The sequence below is a fragment of the Aquila chrysaetos genome, chromosome 9, assembly GCF_900496995.4.
Source record: "Aquila chrysaetos chrysaetos chromosome 9, bAquChr1.4, whole genome shotgun sequence".
Classification (NCBI taxonomy): Eukaryota; Metazoa; Chordata; class Aves; order Accipitriformes; family Accipitridae; genus Aquila; species Aquila chrysaetos.
The window spans coordinates 44529955-44552579 of NC_044012.1; the positions used below are offsets into that span (position 1 = coordinate 44529955).

Here is a 22625-nt window from a genome sequence, read left to right on the forward strand (position 1 = left end):
CCTTGGCTAGCCTGGAGCCTGGCGGTGCTTACAGGTGGACCTGAAAAACCTGGAAAAAGTGTTTCTCTTTTGGTACCGTTCTTGCTTGTTGCAATGACAAGTGTGGAGCTGGCAGCAAAGGATAAGTGTGGATCTGTGGAGGCAAATGCTGTCAGAGAAACAAGCATGAACACAGTGTCTTTCTATCATTGCTTGAAGGCCCGTGTTTTTACTGCATCTTCAACAGTGGGCCCTGTGTTATCAAGGGTCTGTATGGTGACAATGCATGGGGGACACTATGTGCTGAGCTGTGCAGCTCTGCACTCTGTGATGGGGAGTCCCTTCTTCCCAGGACAGTCTGGACTCTCATCCATCCAGAGCCATTCTGGCTCCTTGCTGTTGACTTTATTTAATTTCACTCCTGGCATCAAGGACATGAGCAGAAAATTGACTGTGACTTGCACAGCGAGAAAGGAAGAGAGAGTATCATGAGAGGGGAGCAGTCAACAAGATCCTGAGCCCTGCTTAGTAAATCCCATTTAACTCAGTGACATCTGAGTGTAAAACAGGTCTAGGAATATCTGGAAAACCTGTGCCAACCCCAGCAAAACACAGAGCAGAAGCGAACCTGCCTTCCTTTGAAGTCTCAAACCCTCCCTACCCTCACCAATACCAGAGCTCACCCTTTGCTTCTTCCAAGCTCCTACAGGTGTTCCTGCTATCCACTGCATCCCCTTCTTCAATAATTTGTCATTCAAATGGCCTTCTAATGCCTGTAAACACAGAAATTGGCATCTGGACAGCAGGAAATCTAGGAAATTAGCACAAGGGACTCTTCTGGGCTTGTGGCCAATATATAGTCCTAGGAGCCACTGAAAGCACAGCAGAGTCAAGCTCTAGAAAGCAGGAAGAGTGTCACTAGATTGGCATAAAGAGACTCCTAGGCCATTCAGGACAAGTGACAGTAATGCACAGGTCTGCTTTGTGTTAACCACAGGGAACATCAAAGCCAAACTCCCTATCATGTTGATTTGGGCATGGACAAGCCCAGATATCAGCTCTGTTCAGGGCCCATTTAGTTGCTGTGGGGAAATGCCACAACATGCAGCTGTCCTCTTTTTTCTTTTCTTTTTTTTTTTTCAGGTTCATCCTGTTTTTTGCTACCTCATCTGGTTTCCTCATGCCCATAGAGCTGTGGGCACTGGTCCAAGCATTTTGACCACAAGACTCACTAACTACTGTACAAGGGAGACATGTGGTGTGCCCTGAGACTATGACCAAAACAGGAGTTTCCACAGCAGCCCCCCACAGCATCCAGCACTTCTCCTTCTAGCTTTTCTATGGGCTTTGGAGTGGTGCTGACCCCGTGGCCAACCAGGCTGAGCTGCTCCCTGCTACTGTGCTTCAGCTTCATGTGTAGGGTTGAATCCCTCAAGAGTTTGGATGATGCTTTTGGATGAGTACATGAGGACAGGGCTGCTTTGGGCATGCAGGACCTCAGAAAATCCTTCAGCACTGGCATGAAGGGGACAAATTCTAGCAAGTATGGCAGAAAGCAGCTGGTAATGTACTGATCACTCACCTGTGTGTGTGGATAAGCATGCACACAAACTGCACATGAGTGCAGGCATCAGGATTGTCAAGGCTGTCTAGCTTACCAAGGCCCTTAGGAATCCCAGCACAGAGCACTGACTTCTTGCTTCATCCTTTGGGCAGGACAATGTATTTGCATGGAAACATGCCTGGCTCCTCTGCAGAGGACGATGCTGGTCATGGAACTGGGATGGCAGCAGTCAGATCTGCTGGGATCCCAGGGCCATGCTGCACAGCATCTCCTGCCAGCGATACAGCTGGTACTGACAGATCAGTCCCCATCTCAGTGCCAAGAGTGAGCTGCTCACCAGTACGGGTCTATGCCACATTTTTTTGCCAGCCCCAGTGACGGATTCGGAGGAGACAGGTCACAAATGCAACTGTCTGGGCATTGCCCTCCCTGTCATTTAAACAGGGGGAAACTGGCTGTGGCAGAGGTAGAAAGTACCCAGCAACACCCCGTGAAGTTGTTGCAGGTGGGCCTCAGATACTGCCCAACTTGCAGCATCACAGTCTCTCTGGGACATGAGCCACCCAAGCACCCTCCCCTGCTTCTTCCCATGGTCACTGTCCCCTCCTCATGAATCACCAAGCCTAGAGTAAGGCTGGCACTAAGTCATGACCCTGCTGATGTTCTTCACTCCTGGCTTGCCACGGTCCCTCCCTCCTCCACGTGTGGCCGTTGTGTGAAGCTGAGCACCAGTCCCACCGCTGTGAACCCCAACGGTGGCCGATGCAGCCTGGAGACCCTCACTCAGCCTGACTTGCACACATAGTCCTCTAGTGCATGTTCCCAGGGTACGCCCATGACTGCTCGTGCTCTTCTCTGGCCCGCACTACATGCCCCCTGCATGTGACAGGCTGGTCTTGCATGCATAGACCTCAATATCTCAACAGTCTTCCTGAAGAGAGGAGCGCAGAAGAAAATTTATAGTTTGATAAGGAAAAGCAACCTCCCGGCAAACTCTCTGCACAACCCTGCCGTAACCTGGAGTACATGCAGAGTGCACGGGGCGGCTTTCTGCAGTACAAGGAGTACACAGCTAGAACTAGGCAGGTGCTTCATGGCCCATTGGGTGGTATGGGGGCACCCAGACATCAACGGCTTTATTTTCATAGCATCCCGAGGTCGAAGATGGGGGTCATACAGAAGTTGAAGTCACTGGCACAGTGACTCCACAAAGCACTGGTGGCACAGCCAGGAATGGACACCAGCTCTCCAGCACAGCCAGCCAGAGCTGCAAGGCCAGGAGCTGCATGTCTGGGGAGATACACCCTATTTCATAAATCCAAGCTCCACTCTGAAACTACTTTCTGGTTCATTAATTACAGAGCTGAGTCTAGTTATCTGTGCATATCAGAAGAAAAATGGCCCTGCCCGACTTCTTGGGATTGCTTACTAATGTTCCTCTACCTGCAGCCTGGAGTCCTCAGCTCCAAGGTGCTGGGCTAATATTTCCCGCTGTTCTGAGCATCCTGAAATATGAATGATGTTGGGCAAATTCATGGGACAGCTTCGAAGGGAAACAGGAGCATTAGCAGAGCATGTTTCATGCAAGGAAACCCTTTGTTGGCACCACTTAAAGATTGCATAACCCTGCGGAGCATGTCTTATTTATTACTGTCGTGTTAAACGCCCAACCTGCCTTCAGATCACGGATTACTCAACATCCTTTTAATTTTTCAGCTTTTTAGCTGGTTAGCATACCTCACCCCCTTGCAGATGACAACCATTTAGCAAAAGAAATCTTTATTTTATATTTTTTTTGTATACTTGTACACAAGTAAAATAAAATGCATATCTATATATACTGCAATCTTGTGAAGGAAAAGGTAGCATTCTTTAACAAATGCTGCCCGTAAACATGGTGTGATGGAATGAATACGGAAAAACTGCAATATTCATAAACATAGGATTAAAACAGCATCAAATTCATTACCTCTGCAAATGGGAACCTGCAATACTGTTCAGTGTGATGTCAAGTTACAAACAGATTTTAGACATTCTTTTCGGAGCATTTCTTACACTTTTTTTTTTTTCCTGTAAATAAACCGTATTTCTTTACCATCTGCTGTAGCAAAAGCTGCTTTGTGGGCAAGTGCAGTTCCGAAGACCAAAGGTATAATTCACAGGTTTCAGGACAAATAAATTATGTACATCTTGGTGTTTGTCTTTTGTGTTTTTTGTTTTTTATAAAGGCATCCAGTTAACTTTTGTGTAACAAAGCTTTCTCAGGGTGGATGGTAGTTTTGCTTTTGTTTGCAACATTTATGGAGGTCAGCAAAAGTCTAGTATTAAAGTGTCATCAACCCAGGAAAAGAGTTAATTTTAGCAGAATAACAGTAAGCTCCACACCAAGGGGGGGATCAAAAGGCTTAGGCTGAGCTGTAACGTGGAGCTGTTTCCTTGCTGGGTGAGGCGGCACTGGGCCTTTGATTTGTTCTTTTTAGAGCAGCCCTGCCTCTTTTTGGTTGGGACTGTGGAAGGTTCAATAGGCTCTAGAAATTCTGGTTTCAACTTGGTCAATGGAGGGTCTACAATGCTGGGGAAGGTCCCAAAGGGGGAATCGTTTATTTGCTTGTTGCTGCCATTTTTGGAAGGGTCCGTCTCAACATACTTGGTTTTGGACATGTTCTCCTTGTCCTTGAGAGGGTTGTTGGAGGATGGCCGGCTGCTGTGGGAAGAAGGACCTGCCTTGCCTTTAGCTTCATAAATAAAAGACTTATCTGTTTCTGGCTGGCAGCACTTCGGGGAGCCGTCGTGGGAACCGAGAGGAGGGACCCCGGTTGGCAGTTTACCAGATCTGGTCTTAGTGCTAAAAACGCTTGTTCGTATCTGGTTGAAGGAGTCGACGCATCCTTCCAAGTCGGCGCTCTGCAGCCTTTTGAGGTCTCTCCCTGCCAAGCGGGGGGGAAGGTGGCACTCCAGCTCCGAAGACGATCCTTTAAACTGCTTAAACCAATTCCAGAGAGACCTAGCCTGGCAGTCACAGATCCACTGGTTGCCATTCAAGCGCAGGTACTGGAGGGACACCAGGGGAGCCATAGTTTCCCCCGTGAGAACGGTCAGGTTGTTGTTAAACAGATACAAGGTCATCACTTTCCCAAGGTCATGAAAAGACCGGCGGTGAACCAGGCTGACTCTGTTCTGGTGCAGAAGCAGCCGGTCGAGGTTGATTAGCCCGCGAAAGACGTTCTCTGACAAGCTCTTGATTTTGTTACCATGCAAAAACAGGTAGGTGAGGTTTGCGAGATCTATGAAGGTGTCATCCAGCAGGTTCTGTAGATTATTATCCTGAAGGTAGAGATATTGCAAGGAGAACAACCCTCGAAAAAGCCCTGTGGAGAGCTCCAGGAGCCCACAGCGATCCAGGTGTAAGGTGTGGAGGTGAACAAGACCCCGGAAAGTGACAGGGTTGATAGATTTCAGGTTCGTGTTGTCGCTGAGATCCAACTCCTCCAGTTTGTTGAGCCCATAGAAGGCTCCAGGCTCAATGAGGCTGATGTTGTTGGAGTGGATCCAAAGAATCGTCATGTTGCGGCAGGAGGTGAAGCTGGTAGACCTCACAAGGGTTATCTTGTTGTTGTGCAAGAAGATGCGCTGGCTCTGGATGGGTATCTCAGTGGGGATTGCTGTCAGTCCTTGCTGCTGACAACTTATTGTAATCTTCGGTTCACTGTAGCATACACACGCCCCGGGGCAAGACTCCACTTCTGACTGGATGTTCAAGCAAAGCACCAAAATCAGCAGTTTGCTTCCTAAAGGATAACAAAAATAGTATGCAAATTAGCCAGGGTCATGGGAGAGCTCTTTTCTTTGCAACTAATAGATGAGCCTGAAAATCACCCTTCTAAGCGCGTTGCCACTAACCACAAACTACATATGCCAGGGGAGCCAAACAATTAAAAAGCAGAATTAAAAATGCTCTACCACTCAACGCAATAGCTAAAATCAATATACACTTGTAGTGACAAAGTTTGGGAACCTCCTCAGCCTTTCACACTTGGGAGGCCTCTGACTTTGGTGGCGAGAGTGATCATCATCACGTATTTGCATCATGGGTCCTGAATGCACATCTAACATAAGCCCTGTTCCAAAGACCTTACCTCTGAGCAAAGGGGCTGTCTTCTGGGGGGCCATTTGTCTCTGCCACAGGCATATTTAGCACAGTTCAGCCTATGGGAAAGCATCTGCCCAGCTATGGCCGATGCCTGCAGCCACGGGGTTGTACTAGGCAACTCTGCATCCCATTCCAGCAGTGCCACCATCTCCTTGCTTTCTGGGATCATCGAACAACTCTCCAAAACAAGCAGGTGTCCCCAGATTGCACTCAAAATGTAAGATGGAGATGTGGCTTTTGTGACTTTCCATGAACAATTTCAGACGGATTTGGTCTTCCCGTAGGAAATAACTGTGAGGGATTCCCAGAATAACTTACAGGTCAGACCTGCCTGTAGAGGTCTCAGGACCAAGAGCATCCTTTCCTTCTCTCGGTCAAACCTTTACACCACATATTCTTGCTTCCCTTCCTTTCTCCCCTTTTTTCCCTTTGAATCTGTGCAGCCACCAAGGAAGAGGAGAAAACAGCACATTTTTCCATAGAGGGCAGATAGGCAGGGATGGGCAGAGGCTCTGCATCTTCTGAAAGAGGACCTGGGAGGGAGGGTTAGTGTAAACCTCCAGCTGAGAGACCTGCAGAGATACCTGCTGTTCCCTACCCATGGTGGGGAAGGCGGGGAAAAGAGGCAGTTTCAGCAGTGTTTTCCCAGCAATTAGCAGCAAGTAATTAGATTGCTTCCTCTAAACCGCATACGGGAGCTAAAATGAATGGGCAGCAACTGTAGCAGCAGGAGGCTCTGTTTGTGAAATACCACGTGCGAGCAGGGACACGTGTGTCTCCTTCCCAGCTCATCACAGCACCTCTGGCAAAAAGACACGTTCCTCCCCATCGCTGGGGATCGCCAGCCCAGGGACAACAGCAGCTTTCCCTCTTCACTGTTGTGGGAGGTTTTTTCTTCCTTGAAAGACTGAAAATATTGTTCAGGCATGTTGATGCCTCATTACACCTTAAGGTAAAATAGCAGAGTTCAAAAAGTCAGGCAGAAAGGGACAACGATGCAGAATGGGATAAACCGGGGAGACTGGAGAGCGCCTGGTCGCATCCAGCCACGCGTGCAGCGTGCTGGCTCCCACAGGGCCAAATCCTGGAGACAGCGGCTGCATCTCACAGAAAAGGCTGAAAGGCAATCACGTTGCTAATGAAATCACATCATCTCTGCATCGAAGTAGCAACTTCAAACCCCAACGATAAAGGATTAAATCATCCAGAAATCTCACCAAACTGTTTACTGAAGCAATAACAAATGTATTGGAGAAGCCAAGGTGGGAAAGTTGCTTTTCTGCAATAACAGGCTGGGATCCCAGGCCTGAGTTTCAGTCTAGTCAAAATAATTCACCATGTGCAGCTAATAAATCTGTGGTGATCCAACAGTCCAATATAGGCGGGAGACTCCTATATATCATAGTCCACATGGGAGAAAAAATAAAAGCTCAGCATGCAGAGATAATTTGAGCCTGATATTATTAGCTGCTGAGCATCCCTGGAAGGCAGTGTGTTGAGTGCAGTATTATGACACATTCTGGCTGGCTTGTCATGTTTTGACATATCACGTCCCATTGTATGGAGCAAAGTAACACGAGACAAGAGAAATCCCTTGCTGGAGACATGTCACACCAAGAGGAGCCTCCTGGGAAATTAAAACAAAGGCTGGCAACTCTCTGACCAGCACAATTCCTCGCCAGGTGATAATGAAAACCTATAGCCAGAGAAATAGGACTTTCTGGAGCCTCTTTCTTCAGTTTTGTGATTCGGATGATGGGGGCCGGGGTGGCTCTGGAGCAACAGGATTCACCTCTCCACTCAATGCCACCCACCCGCTGCAGCAAAACAGCGCTCGGACTGCAGACACCGCTGCAGGCTCCACGGCTCTTCCCAGCTGCTCCTCTCCGCCTTGGCAATACTGCAGGGGCTACAGCCTACTCAGGGAAAATCCAACCACAACCCAGATGCATCCCACATGCCTTATAAATACGTGACACGCTCACAGCAGAGTGAATGCAAAGATCCATTCCTATGGGAGAGGAATCACAATGACAACACTCCTGTTCAAGCTCCAGCCAGGGGAGGCAAGTGCATAATAAATATATGTATACATGGGGAGAGAAAGAGAGAACATGAAGCAGCCGGCAGAGAACAAGCCACGCATATGAATACCACCCTGCCCTGTGCCACCCCCTCCTGACAGCCGTGCTTCTGCACCCTCTGGATCACTTGTGCATTGAGCGTGGACCACCAGCCCTTTCCTACGGAGAGAGCTGCTGGGGCCGGGCAGCAAGGTCCCGTCCCAGCTTTTGGGTGTGCGCAAGGCGGGGAGCACGCTACGGCTTCTCCCCAGCACAGAGGAGCAGAAGGGAAGGGGCAAATCCTGCTCCCCTCTGAACCACGGCGTTTCTTCTCCTGCTGCCGATGCCTCTGAGGCTGCCGGGAGCTGTGAGTCAGTGGCACTGATAGCCGGCTGCCAGTGGAGCAGCATAGGGAAATTAATTACAGGCAGGGCTAGCCTGTGTGCTTTAATTAGGGACCTGGTGTTCATGAGCTGCTCGGATTAGCTCCTTCCACCGGAGACAGTTACTGTCAATCATCCCCCGAAGCTTTTTTCCAGTTAGTTTCCCGCCGCGCAGCTCAGCCATGTCCTGACCGATCCACAACAAGCTCAGCACCCAGCAGTCGTCAGAGGCTCCCTGGCCGGCGCAGGGCCTGAAGCAAGGGCAGGAGTGGGTGCCGTCCGCAGACAGCCTTGGGAAGTCAAGGTGACCCTCTCTTCCCGAGCCAGACTGCGGTGTGCTGCGGCAGAGACCGGAGGGACCGTGCCTTGGACTTCCCCTGCTCCCCCAAGGAGCTTCTCCATCACTGGTGTTCAACCAGTAACTGTGCCTTGTGCTCGGTGTGTCCCAGACCACAGTGGCCACCAAGTGCCATGCACCAGCCAGACCTCGCGCCAGGATAGTTTCATCTGTCCAATTCCAGGCAAATATTACCTTGCTTTTTTCTGACCAGGTGCCAAGTCACCACTTTAGGGCAGGCATGAGCACAAGGCAGGGCCCTGGGACAGGAAGGTTGCCAAGACCCGGCATCAAGGCACATTAACACAAATGCACAGTTTTAGGATGGTTTGAAGCACAGCAGAGCTTGTTCCTGTCTGCCCGGAATATACCCTCATATTTTCAGGTAATCTCTTACTCTAGACCAAGCCCTGCAAGATCAAGACAGGCCAACGGTATCCCTGCTCTGTGCCCCTGGGTCTGGAGCCCATCAGCTGGAAACAGGCACCTGTTTTGGGGCCCAATATCATGACTCAAAGCACAGACCCAAGTCCCTTTATGCTGAACCAAGCACCGCAGCATGGCGTGGGGCATCACCTCACTGAGCCTCGTGCTCTAGCACAGAGCTGGGGCCATAACGCAGGGGAAGGAGCTGGAGCACTGATCCGGGGACTGTACTGCAGAGGTGTGTACAGCAGCTGGGAAACCCAGTGCCCAATCAGCTGGGCACCCTAGCACAAAACCGGGCGCTCCACCTTCTTCTGTTCTCCTCCCCACCTCCCCTTGTTCCTCCCCCTTTTTGATGACCTCCTCCTTTCCAACCACCATGTCCCAGGACGTGTCCAGCTGAGGGGAAGGCAGCACCCAGGCAAAACAGAGAGGCTGGGATACATCCTGGCAGTGCCCAGAGCCGGTGCACTGTCCTGTACACCACGCCGCAGCTTGTTTCCCTTGGCACAAAGCAGAGGGGAAGGATGAAGACCTTCAGGGGCTGGCCAGGCAAAGGTCACACAGACACAGCTTGAAATTTGCCAGGAATAGTGTGAGTGTCGTGGGCTTCTGCTCCTCTTTGGGGGGCACCAAGTATCCACGATGCTGAGGGGTCCCAGTGAGTGCTGGCCTGAGCAGAAAGGTCAAAGCCCTAGTTCGGGGCAGATGACAAGAATCCAGAGGACCTGGGCAGAAAGAGCCCAGTGACTCTGCAGCCTGGCTGGCACAGGCAAATGCCATCGTTTGTTTTCTTGGAGCTCTGGGTTCAGCTCTGGCTTTGGGCTCCTTCCTTTTCCAGGAAACACACTTGCTGCCCTTAGGCCAGAAGTACAGGAGAAATTCACTGGTGCCACAGGCAGGAGGGAGGTCAGAAGGTCCACTGTGTGCCCGTTCCCAGAAATACATGACAAGCCCAGCTCCCAGCAGGGAACTACAGCATCCTTCCCTTGACCTGCCAGATAAATCCAACCGGAGTTCTGCGTACGCAGTGTGCTCCCACCACCACTGCCGACTGACTGACACCGGACCCTCGACCACCTGCTGGACTCTGCCACCTTCAGGACTCAACCTTAGTGCCCATCCCTGAGAAAAAGGGTCTTGGTGTGACATCCATTCCCTCATCTCTTAGACAAGAAGCCACTCCTACCCCTTCCAGAATATGATTAAAACTTAACTGGATAGTTCCAGTCAAAAGCAAAAGATGAAAGAAAATCCAGTACCTGGAACCTTCAGTCCCTCCAAGACGTTGGCTTTGAGTTTAGCATTTGTTCCTCCAGAGCTTTCTTAAAAGCCAGAAACCTCCTTCAGTCAAACTGCCGCACTTCCCCTTTGCCATCTCAGAAGTGTTATGACTCATGGAACTGGGAAGCAATTAAAGTGGGTCCATTATCTGTCTTTCCGCTAGTCCCCTGTGCGATCGCGTTGTCAAACATGGCAATTAGAAAGAAAAGGCTCCGGGGGCCTCTAATAGATGCTTTGCAAACTTTTTAAGAGGCCAAAGCAAAATGCAATTTTCTGCAGTTTGCAGAGCCGTGGCCTTTCTCTGCCGCTCTGCACTTGTCTCTATTGATTTGGAGATATTATAATGCGGCTTTCCTACAGTGGAGGGTCAATAATCATTTGAATTCTCTCCTGGTTGGACATAAAGGGAGTACTTTACAATACAAAGCCTTTTGCTGATGCACACAGCATTTTGCCTTTGTTTATAGTACGGAGACACTATAGCTGCTTAATTCCCTGTTCTGAACAGATATTGTTTGAAATTCAGCACATCGCTTTGAAAGACACTCTGCAAAGCAGCTTCAGCGTCTCCTGCTTTGTCCTGTGGCCAAAGGTGGGTCTATGCGTGTGAGTGTGTGTGTGCCAAAAGGAAGAGGGCAGCACTTTTACGCATTTCAAGTCAAAGGCGAATTGAGAGGTTTATGAGGAAGGAGAATTGGTTTGGACTAGTCTCACCCCAGGCTGGAGTTTCCCTCCCTTCTGCCTCCTCCCTCCCTCCCTCCCTCCGCTGCGGAGAGGTAGGCTGGTTCGTGATGGTGCAGCTGGAGCGGCTTTAGGGTGAGAAGGAGAGGAGCGATGCTTTGCCACCACACAAGCACCTGGGAGAAGGAACCGGTGTCAGAGCTCTGGGGAACTGAGGACCTGGAGCAGGTACCAACAGACCAGGTCTCAGCACACAGGTGCCCACTGCCCTGCAAGCATCCTCAGGCAGCTGCCTGGCAGCCAGCTGCAGCAGAAAATTCTGGGGCTGTTGCAAGTCCTGTGGTGTATCTGCAGCTCCGTGGGGATGCGGGGGTGTCAGGCACCCCTCTCGAGGTGAACAGTCAGTGGGGACATGGGGAACGCAGCTCCCTGTCTGCTCTGGGGCGTTGAATTGCTCTCCAGGCTCGGCTGACTGGGTCAGCTCCATCCCCGTGGGCCACTGCCGGAGCTCAGAGTCCCAGCTCACACCAAAACACCCACGCCCTGTTCCGGTGCCGAATCCCAGCTGCCTAAAAATAGGCGGCTAATTACCTTTTAGACACCCTTGAGGGTCTGAGATGCCAACACGCCTGCTGGCAGATTTGACGCAGCTCCTCTAGTAGACCTTGTGCTCTTCCAGCAGCTGGACCTGGGTCTGATATAAATGGCAGCAGGCAGCAATGTTTAGGTACCTGAACCCCACCCCTAACTTCTATAGGTACAGTCTCTGATCCCACATGCCCTGGGACTGCGTCCAGATCCATTAGCCTTTGGGACTGTAGTGCTCTTCATTCCCTTTGGCAGTACAGCCTCAGTCCTGCTCTTTGGTATATCCAGCCTCTGCCCTGAAAAAGACAGGATTTCAGCAGAAAAAATACCATGCATGGTCAGAAATGAAAGGTCATTTCCATAATGCATCCAGGCAGGGGATGGAGGCAATAGATGTGCCATTTCCTAACTTCTAGGTGTTCATCTTTTCCACCTAAATCATACTCCCTTAATGTGATTTTTGGACTTAATATTGCAGGGATATTTTTAAGGGAAGAAGGTAAAAGCGAGTTATATCATGTGCAATTCTTAGAATCCATCCTCACAAATCTCCAGAGGGGTTTGAATGCTGATTCTTCAGCACTGCTTAGGGCTGAGCTACACGACTCATTACGTGAGCTGAGTGCAGCACAAACCTTAACCAGGGCAGCTCCATCCGTTCATAGGCGTGTGCCCAAGCAGCTCCCGGACGGTGGTGCTCCCCATCCCTGCCAGGGGCTCTCCAGCACTCCCGGCATTTTGGCAGCAGCGTCAGTTTAGCCTAACAACGTTTGGGCAGGGTTATACTTTTGGTGGTTTGCCAGCATTTCCCTCAGCAACATCAGGGAGAGAAAGGAAAAGGTGATAGTTAACAGCATATTTCAGCCAATTTGAATACGAATTTGATGAGGAGCAAAAAAAAAAAAACACCAGTCTCTTCTCTAGCCAGAGGGTTTTCCTCCTGCTGAATTTCAAAGGCTTGCTGCAAGCCACGGAGGTGTGAAAGAGTCTCAAAGAAAAGGTCACCAGAAACCTTCATAGGGGAAAATATCAAGGGATTTAAATACAGGAGTCATTAGGTCCCTGTATAACAATAACACTAATATAAATTATTATAGCCTAGTAATGCCCTGTGAGGCCACGAAATGAGAAAGAGAAAAGCCCTCGTTGTAATACAAGAACGTGAGAAGAGCTGCACAGAGTCAGACAAGAGCCCGTTTGGGCTGGTCTGACACAGTGGTCAGGAGCAGATGCGGATGGAAAGGCAATACTAAATGGTGTGAGCACTGCCCTGGCATCTTCTCCAAGCCCCATGCAAACAGTGTCCCAGGGCCTGCCTGAGGCAGAATCTCCCTGTCTCCTTAACAGACCATGAAACCTTCTTTCCAGTCTCTCAGGTTTTCTCCAAGCCCTAGGTCATTGTATGAATGCTGGTCCAGACATTTTTGCTGTACTTCTCTGCATCTTTTCCAGGTCCTCTTCACTGTAGGGGTGGGAGGATGATACTTGGGATGCAACTGCAGCATGGACTTACGCGGAGGTTTAGCTGTCCTGCTCCGTCCCTTACAGCTCCTGCACTCTGCCTGCCATCGTTCAGCATCAAGCTGAGCTTTGCAGAGAGCCCTCCACAAAGTCCCCAAGATCACTTTGCTGAGTGGCAATAGCTCATTTAGAGCCCATCATTGTGTTTGTTTAGGTAAGGGTCTGGGCTGTTTGCCAGCGTACATTACTTTGTATTTATAAATGCTGAATTGCATCTGCCATCTAGTCTGTGGTTATGAATTTTACCGTGAAACCCCTTGCTGCAACAAATCATGTGCCCAAATATCCACTTTCCTTCAAGCAGAAATATTATCATAGTACACAGTTGTGCCCAAATCTTAAACTGTAAGCTGGCTGTAAGCAGTGACATCCTCCTCATCCAGCAGCCAGCTGCAGCAGTAGTTCACAGAAATAAGGACTTGGTAATCCCTACCTATCAACACAGGTTAAAGATGCTCCTTAAAACGGTTTACATAAAAAGAGGAATAAACTTTGCTCGCATCTTTGAGATGAGGTTATTCTCTTAGGCATTAGAAAGCTGACCTAGTTATCACTGTTTCCTATGGATAGGCATAGGAAAACCCTATGGATATCCTAGGCCATGCTTCAATGACTGCTCTTGCCAGCTCTGTGCTCTGCCATCTCACCTGGTGGGACTGAGTCTCTGCCAATTCTATCAGCAGAGGCAGAATTTTCCGCTGTTCTCATGTAAGATGTAATAAATCTGCGTGTTTTCCATCTGTCCTGTTTCCAACTATCTATCGCATATCTGCAAGGGAAAAGCTTATGACCTTTTAAAGGGAAAAGCTTATGACTTTAAAGTAAAAACATGGAGAATTCCTGTAGAAAAGACCTCCTATGTGGGTTTATACCATTCAGTCCTGGGCCTGATACCATTCAACCATGGTCCTTCCCATGCAGATAGTGTAGGTCCCAGCTGCTGCTGGCCCATCCAAACTCTCCCAGTATTCCCTTTTTCTTCCTCTGGTTTCCCCACTGTATGCAGAAGTGTGTCCCCTTTCAGGATGTGATCATGCATGGCAGCTTAACACTGGAATAACCATGGCCATGTTCAGCTCTCCTAAAGACATAATGCAAAGTCTTGGCATTGCCTTGCTCCTGGCCCTCTCTAGTGTCCCCTCCACCAGTGTGACACCACCAAGGTCCCTGCACCACGGCTTCCCCCAGGCCAATCTCAGCATCAGCCTTTGTACTGAGTAGAGCAGATGGGATTTGTAGGGATCTGGCTCCGAGCAGGTGAGTTTGACATGATACCGTGCCAGTTACCAAATACAACGGCAATAGCTCGAGGAGAAGCAAAAATCTCATGCAGATATCCAGTGCAGGGGACAGTCCCTGACAAAGGCAGAAGTCCAAGGCAAATATCTGATGTGGAAGTCAGATGAGAGCTAAGAGGTCTGCGCAGAAAATGCCCAGTGCCCAAAGGGAAGGTGAAAGCGCATGGCCTGGAAGAAGCATTTGGAGCACCTGCGGCACCGTGGGAAAAATGAGCATGAAGGAGGGAATTGGAAGAGGATGGGCAGGAAGGCTGTGGGCTTGCTGCAGGAGAGCCAGCAGAACAAAGATAGACAGGCAGCCGTGAGAGCCTGCAGGTACAAGCTGAACCCTCCAAATCTACCTGTCATGAACTCATCTTGGATGACCACTCCGGATAACTGTTGTGATCCTAATCCACTACACAGAGCTGCAATGGTGCCCTTACTGCAGAGCTGAGCTTGGCCAGACTGAGCCCAGTGAGCCAAAGAGTAAGTGGGCTCCTTCCTGACAACCTGGGAGAAATGTCACCTCTGCGGTTTTTTCCAAGTCACGGGCACCAATGGCCATGGTATTATCATAGCTATCCCTGCCACGCTGCCTTTTGCAAAGCGTCATATGACTGAAATCCAGACCCAGCCCAGTAAAAATCCTAGGAGATCCCAGCTTGCCTAAGAAAGCAGACCAAAACAAGCTGTGATCGGTCCCCAGCACAGTGGGTGAGGGCATCTTAAGTGGTCACGATCCTCATTTCCAACTTATCCAGATGGGATGCATCCAGCACACTGCATGAACAGGATCATCTATGATATAGCCACCATTCAATCCTCATACTGTGAAGAATGAAGTGAGAAAATATGCATTGTGAATCACAACTACCTCCTACAGAAGTTAGTATTATCTGTGCCATATTTGTAAAAAATCAGGGACAAACAGGTGTCCAAAGGAAGTAAACTCTGCTTCCTGAGATGACTTAGATCTCCCATGGAGCCCAAAGCATCTCAGGCATGCTTCAAAACATTATTACTAAGAAGCAGAGTTTCCTGCGTATCCAAACCTGGCACTGGTGAAGGCACTGTGTGCGAGTGACTCACAGAAAGGAGAGGTAAAGCTCCAGATGGCATTTACACCTGCTCTCCCCCAGCCATCTGGGACTGCACCCCACCTGGCAGCTGCAAACCCTACCCCCACATCTTCAGCTCTGGAACTGCCCCATTGCACTAGGCAGCATTTTTCTCGGTTTTCCTCTAAAACGACACTTCACTCAGCTTTTGCTTACAGACCAAGCATCTGCAGATAAAGTGGAGCGGAGGAATGAAGTCTAGGAAAGAGCCTGGAAGGAAAAGTTGCTCCAGAAATTTCCCATGACCTCAGTTTGGTTGTCTGCGTGGACGTGGACAACGCTTGCAGCTGAAGAAACAGCTTGGGAGCCAATGCGCCAGGCAACACAAGCGGGACGGGGAGAGGGAGAGCATTTTAATTTCAACTTTAGACGCAACCGCTTTTTCAAAGAACAGCTAGGAGTGAAAACACGAGAGCAGACACAGGTGACTGAAGTTCGTATTTCTCTACCCTGCTCACAACCTGATGCTCTCCTTGCCGAGCCTGGATGACCAGAGCTCTCCACCCCACCCCGTGAGCTGTCACCTTGAAGAGTGGAGTAGCAGAGCCACGCAATGAAATGTAAGGGCTCTACCCCGTAGCTGCCTTACAGCGAGCTCCGTGGTGCAGACAAGGGCATTTCTCCGTATTCCCCCGGACACCTGGCCCCTCCATCCAGGCGGTGGGACAGGAGCCCAGCCTGGCCATGCTCCCCCCTCTGCCTCCTTCCCCCGTCTCTCCTGGCATCCCTCCCAGCTCCCTGGCATGCACCCCCGCCACGTTCACAGGGCTCATTCTTTCTTTCCCAGATAAAAGCTGGGACTGATTTTTAATAAGTGTGCAAATTCAACCGCCGCTGTCTTTATCGGGTGTCGGCTTTGTCTCCTTCGCAGTTTCAGCATTAGACATGCTTGCCTGCCCTTCTGCAGCTCTCTCATCCACTCTCGCCAGATAAGAAACACAACACCCACAACTCTATAAACATATTTCTCTGAGATGCACGGATTCTGTGAAGCCAAGCTAAACAAGAATACAATAGGACGCTAATGATACACCTTCCTGTTTGTGTGGAAATCGGGAAGCGAGCGATGGGGAAAGGATCCCAGCCTGCAGCCGAGGCAAGGCTTGAGCCTCGCTGAAGGCAGCAGTGCCTAGTGCCTGGCTGAGCTACCCACATCTCTTACAACAGGTATCCACCCCGAGTTCGGAGACCCCAGAGTATACCACCAGGAATTTGCACCGGATTCCCATGCCGAAAGCCCTCCGTTCAACTTCCAGCCTTTGGGTCTCATTACAGCTACAGTAGATTACAGCAGCTGCCTGCTTTTTAATCAAGGTGGATAAAAACTCTCTATTCAGACTTCGGCTTCCCCTCTTTATCCAGAGATCATGTTCATCCATTTCACCACTACAGGGCATTAAATGTTCATAATCACCTGTTACCCAATATGGCCCTTAAATCAATTTTAGAGTCGCTGCCCTCGAGCAGGCAGTCTCCCAGCCTGACGGAGTGGCCTACATTCTGCGCTCTGAGATGGATGACCGAGCATTTAGCTGTATTAAAATTCATGTTGTTTCACTGTTGCCAGTCTACCAAGCAATTGCAATTGCTCTGCATTAGAGACTTGCCTTCATCATTATTTATCATGGCAAAATTTGAGTCAGCTGCAAACTTTACGGGCAACTAATTTATATATATTTTCCAGATCATTCATGAAAATAGTGAAATATACCGAGGTGAAAGATGAATCCTGCAAAGCTACCGTGCAAGCAGCTTGTTCGGCAATGATCCTCCAACAACAATCGCATTTTGAGAGCTTTTAGCTGCCTGTTTCTTAATCCATTTAATAACTGTCCATCGATCCAACAGAGAGTATATTTTTGACCAAGTAAAACAAGTGCCTGACATAAGTCTAAATATATTATGAAAATCCAGATACATGAGCAGAGACTGGTTTTTCCTTTGTCCACATCTAATATGCCACAACATTAGTCCATGCCTGGGGCTTGTTGGCATTGTGGCAATAAGATTAATAAAAAATAGTGACAGCAATATCTTTAAAAACAATATAAGAAAAAATTAAGAACTTGACTGGGTTTAAGAATACTTTCTGGAAAATCTACCAGAAATCAAATCTGGAAATTAATGGTATTTCTATGTCTTTGATCTTTAGCTACGTTAACATTTCTGCTTTCTCCCGCAGCACTCAGATCGAACCGAAGAGCCTCTCCTTACTGCCTGGGCTTTCCCACTTGCTGCTTTAAACCAGTGGTGGGCACTGGCCTTCCCTGCCTCTGGGACTCCCCTGGTTTTCTGATATTTATAAGGAATTAGTACTGGGACCTTGTCAGCCAATTTTGACAGCGCTCCCATGCACACTCCTTAGGAAGAGGCTTGCACATCCATCCACGGCTGGATTACCGTCACTCTCCATAAACCACTCCTCATGGATCGTGTCTCACCTCAGCTGGGCATCCCTCTCCAGAGATGCTACTTCACAGCCTCCACAGGCAAGGTGCTTAAGCACTCAGGATCATTTCAGAGAAAATAAAAGATTTCCTTAGCACTGACTCCGTGAGACTTGTTTTTCTCCAGGACCAGGTATTTATGTCACTCTACCACTGCCCTGTCAAACCGATAACCTTTCTTTACTCTTCCACAGCGGGCAAGGCAGGCATTGCTGTCCCACTGCCGGCCTTGTCTGAGAAAGGGATGTTGTAGCAACACATTTTGCTTCAGCCCCTGAAGCATATTACTTAATTAAAAGAATCAAACCATGAAGCTTATTGAAGGCAATCTTCATCCTATAGCCAGGACCTGCAAATCTCCACGGGGACACAGACTTCACACCCTGCAGTTCAGTCACTCCATGCAGAGCAGTTTTAGTGCAGCAGGACTAATTTCCCCTAATACTAAGTGGCTATTAATATTTCATGATACTAAGTGAACTTTTTTTCCATTTCATTTGCCATCTTTATTTGTTTAATTCACCTCCTTCAGCACTGAGAGGGAGACCAAGGACCAACTGTCGATGTGGGGGAAATATGAATCATATCATCAAAGGAATTAACTGAAGTGAAAAAAGGAAGAAATTGGTCACATTGTGAATAGAAATTACATCAGAATCACAAAAATGCACCTGGGAAGCTCAATCCTGCAATAACATCAGGCACCAAAATGGCACCCGATAGGAAATATATACATTTACAAGCAAAATATCCCATCTCTTACAGCCTGCAAAAAGCTCATTCCAGCATATTCACTGTTACTTTTTTCAGTGTTTCTCACACTTGATGCAAGCCAAGGAAAAAGAAGAGTAAATCTTGTGGATTTGAAGACAGAAAAAAATGACTCCTCATTTTCCCCTGCGCTCTTTTCCCTGCCAAAGTGGAAGCAAACTCTCCTCTTTCTGGGGAAATAGCTTGTGCAACTTCTGACAGGACCAAGGACAAGGAAAGCAAACCTTGCCGGTTCGGTTGGGTGCTATTGTCGTGGTTTAACCCCAGCCAGCAACTAAGCATGACGCAGCTGCTCACTGACTCCCCCCCGCCCCCAGTCGGATGGGGGAGAGAATTAGAAAAAAAAAAGTAAAACTCATGGATTGAGATAAGAACAGTTTAATAGAACAGAAAGGAAGAAACTAATAATGATAATAATAACAATAATAAAATGACAATAATAATGGTAAAAGGATTGGAATATACAAAACAAGTGATGCACAGTGCAACTGCTCACCACTCGCCAACCGATGCCCAGTTAGTTCCCAAGCAGCGATCCCCCCCAGCCAACTCCCCCCAGTTTATATACTGGGCATGACTTCACACGGTATGGAATACCCCTTTGGCCAGTTGGGGTCAGCTGTCCTGGCTGTTTCCCCTCCCAGCTTCTTGTGCCCCTCCAGCCTTCTCACTGGCTGGGCACGAAAAGCTGAAAAATCCTTGACTTACTCTAAACACTACTTAGCGACAACTGAAAACATCAGTGTGTTATATCAACATTCTTCTCATACTGAACCCAAAACATAGCACTATACCAGCTACTAGAAAGAAAATTAACTCTATCCCAGCTGAAACCAGGACAGCTATCCAGACGACGAGTTTCAAAGAAGTGTGCTTTGTGCCAGCCTTGGCATACAAACCCCTTCAGTATCTCACCTTCCAAAACCAGAATTCCACAAAAACTGCCCAGCAAACCATCTCAGCCCAGCAAACCCCCTCCAGCCTTGTGTAAGGAACCAGGCCAGAGATCTCTCACAGGGAAACTACGAATACTTCAAGAGTAAAGCTAGGAATTTAGGATCGCCCTTTTCTTCTGGTGCCTCTGTCTCTGCCTTTCCTCCCCTAGGGATTTCTTCAGAGATGCAGGGTTAAGCAAACTCAGACAATCTCACCTTGATTACAGAGAGTCAGAAAGGCTCCAGCATTATTACTTACATCCTCATGAAAACCTAGTCCCACCCAGGATTTAGATGCTGCCATTTCTGCTTCGCCACGCTTGGCCTCTGCCTTGCTATTTTCCTTCTAAGATGTTATTTGGGGTGACATCCCCTTCACCCCCACCTTTTGCTGACAAAACAGTCCAAAACAGCTTCCCTTGTTGGACAGCTCGGTCAAACCAGCACCATGCTGTAGCATCGTGTAACAAGCAGCAGCCTGACACACCAGGCAACTGGGGAAAGCGCACAGAACAAATCAGGTTGACAACAAAGGAAATTGCAGACAAATTCTGCACTGACTGATAAAATGCCACCTCGAGGAAGAGTCTTCCCAGTGGTTCAAGGACCAAGCCTGTGCTGTTTCCAAAGGAGGGCAATCTCTTCTTGGCTTTGCACCACTTTTATCCTGGTCTCTGCTGATGTGTATGCGCAGCACCTCCTGCCTGCGTCCCTCTCCTAGTCATTATCACAGAGCAGCCTTTCTTCTTCACCCTGTCACAAACCTAAGTCTTCCTCTGCCCTGAGCAAAGCCTTGCGCTTCCCTTCTTTCACCATTTTGTACTTCTGCAGGGTCCGGCTGCCGGGGAGGTCTGTGTCCTGCCCCAGAGCCGTCCACACTCCCTGCGTCTCCAGCTGCGTGCTGGGATCAGCTGGTGGCTTCAGCTGGTGGCTTCACATAGGTCTTTCATTGGTAAAATACCTTCTAGATCTTTATTCTGCCCAGGTGATAGCATCCTTTGCTGAAGCCACCATGTGTCCCTCATCCTTAAGATAATGCTTTTTGAATCCCTAAATCCCCTTTATTATCAAAATATTCCAGCTCTTTTCCCAGCAGTCTAGAGGTCACCTTACATTTTTTCCATTCCCAAATGTACGGTCTGACATTTGCTAATGTTAAAATCCAGCAGATATTTCTTTCTCCTCTCCTCTTACATGTTTAAATCCTGCTGAAGGTGACGCATGCCTCTTGGCCCTTATGTTAGCTGCTGGTGCCGAGAGGCTATTATCAGAGAACCGGCTAATCCTAGATTTGGAAGGTCCCTCCGGGGTTTCCCGTGACGGGGTAGGGGGTGGGGGGGTCTGATGGGTGGGTTTGTTCAAAATCGCTGCCTGAATTGAAATCAAACAAGTTCAACGTCCTCCCGTTCATCTCCCCTGGGACTCTGGCCAGCGCTCACAGCGCAGCATCCCCTCATCTCCGGCTGGCCGGAGAGCAGCAAGGCGAGTGAATCAGCAACAGGGGCAAACCTCCCCAGGAGCTGCCAGCCCCTAAAATGCAACTGCCACAGCGGTTCTCCAACTCATCTCGGCTGCCTGTGAAGCTGACGGCACACAAATTTTCTTGCCACTTGCCAGCGTGAGTGTGCACGCCTCCATCTCCAGGTGTTGATGGACATCAGCGTGCAGGGGTTTGCTTGGCCAGCTGAGCATGGAGAGGCTTGCGGGGGTGCCCGTTGGCGTACAGCCGTTTCACCCGTAAGCCCAATGTGGTTGTCGTATCCCCCAATGCCTGACTTGAGGCAGAGACCTGCACCTTCGTCTCCAGTTGGCTGGGCAAGGCACGCAGATGGACGACACGCACTACAGCATCAACCAACTCACTCCTGACACATTACGTGAAACAGCAATTCGTACTGGATTGGGGGAATGACTACTACGGGCTGAAAGATCCCAATTGAAGCGTAATGTCAACTGGTTGATGTATCGAGAGGAGGACGTGTGCTGTGATAGGCCATTGGGACCGCTATTAGACCCAGACTCATTAGGCACTCTCGTTAATGATCTAGATGAGAATGGGAGAAAATAGCAGGTTAATTAAATTTGCCCCTACTGAGCTGGAGAAGCTTTTAGCATTAGTGGGGACAGATAAATGACAGGGACGGTTGTGGAAAAAAAATGGCAGATTGATGTAGGCTAGAAAAATGCAGCTACTTCTGGGGAAAATGATCAGCCTTCCAACTAATCAGTGTGAAGGGGAAAGACTATAGATAAAAGAGGCATATCTGAGGAGCTGCCAGAGAGCTGCAAGATGATGGCTGATAATGAGTGAAGGGAAGGTGGTTTACCTGGGAGTGAATTTTTGCTCTGTGCTTGCATTGCCAAATGTTAGTTCTTGCCTGGGGCTCCTAGAGACTATCAGAAAGAATACAATTGTTATTATTGATCGCTGTTACAACAGCTCTTAGGTTCTGATGTCCTTGCTTAACCAAAACACCAGGAAACTTAGGGAAGTGGTGCGAGAAGGAGCATTATCCACAGGTGAACTTGGAGGAGCAGCTCTGTGCACAGGTTGAAATGTCTTAATTGTGTGTCCTAAGGGCTGCAGAATCCTGGAAAAATACTGGAGGAAGCAGCATAGCACAGTAAATTAACTCAGCTGAAGGAGGAGCAACTGCCCTATCAGGCCCTATAGCAAGGCTCATCAACAAGGAGATATGGAAAGACCACAGGGGAAAACATGCTGTCCACCCTCTCTGTTTCAAATTTGAACCTCAGAAATGAGCTGTGCAATGGCAGGCTACCCCATGTAGTCAGGCTGGTACCCACATGAAGGCAGAGCTGCAGAGAGCCAGTGAACGAAACACACGCCAGGTCAACCCTAGGCAGGCTGTTTGCAAAGAGCTGGAAAAAAAAAAAAACCAACCAGAAAGTTTTGGAGAAAATAGTGCCAGCTCAATTTCTGCATTAGATTGGAAGAGAGCATCTGGATGTAAAACCATCACCCAGACCAGCACAGCACCACAGGTCGAAGTTATGGGGCCTCCTTTTTGTCATCCTTATGCAAGGGAAGGGAAGGACATTTGGTGCTCTACAAAAAGAAATTTTTCAGGAGAAAA

At 48.9% G+C, this 22625-nt stretch overlaps 1 protein-coding gene across 3 annotated transcripts in view; it reads right to left on the reverse strand.

Annotated features, from left to right (window-relative positions):
- Nucleotides 1-3305: 3305 nt before the first annotated feature.
- The window catches only part of RTN4R (reticulon 4 receptor), an 81171-nt gene continuing 61851 nt past the window's right edge, over nt 3306-22625 (reverse strand). For all 3 annotated transcript variants that reach the window (XM_030026630.1, XM_030026628.1, XM_030026629.1), the window contains exon 2: nt 3306-5331. In XM_030026630.1, the coding sequence (XP_029882490.1) occupies nt 3902-5331 (1430 nt within the window). In that variant the 3' untranslated portion in view covers nt 3306-3901. The remainder of the gene's footprint in view (nt 5332-22625) is intronic.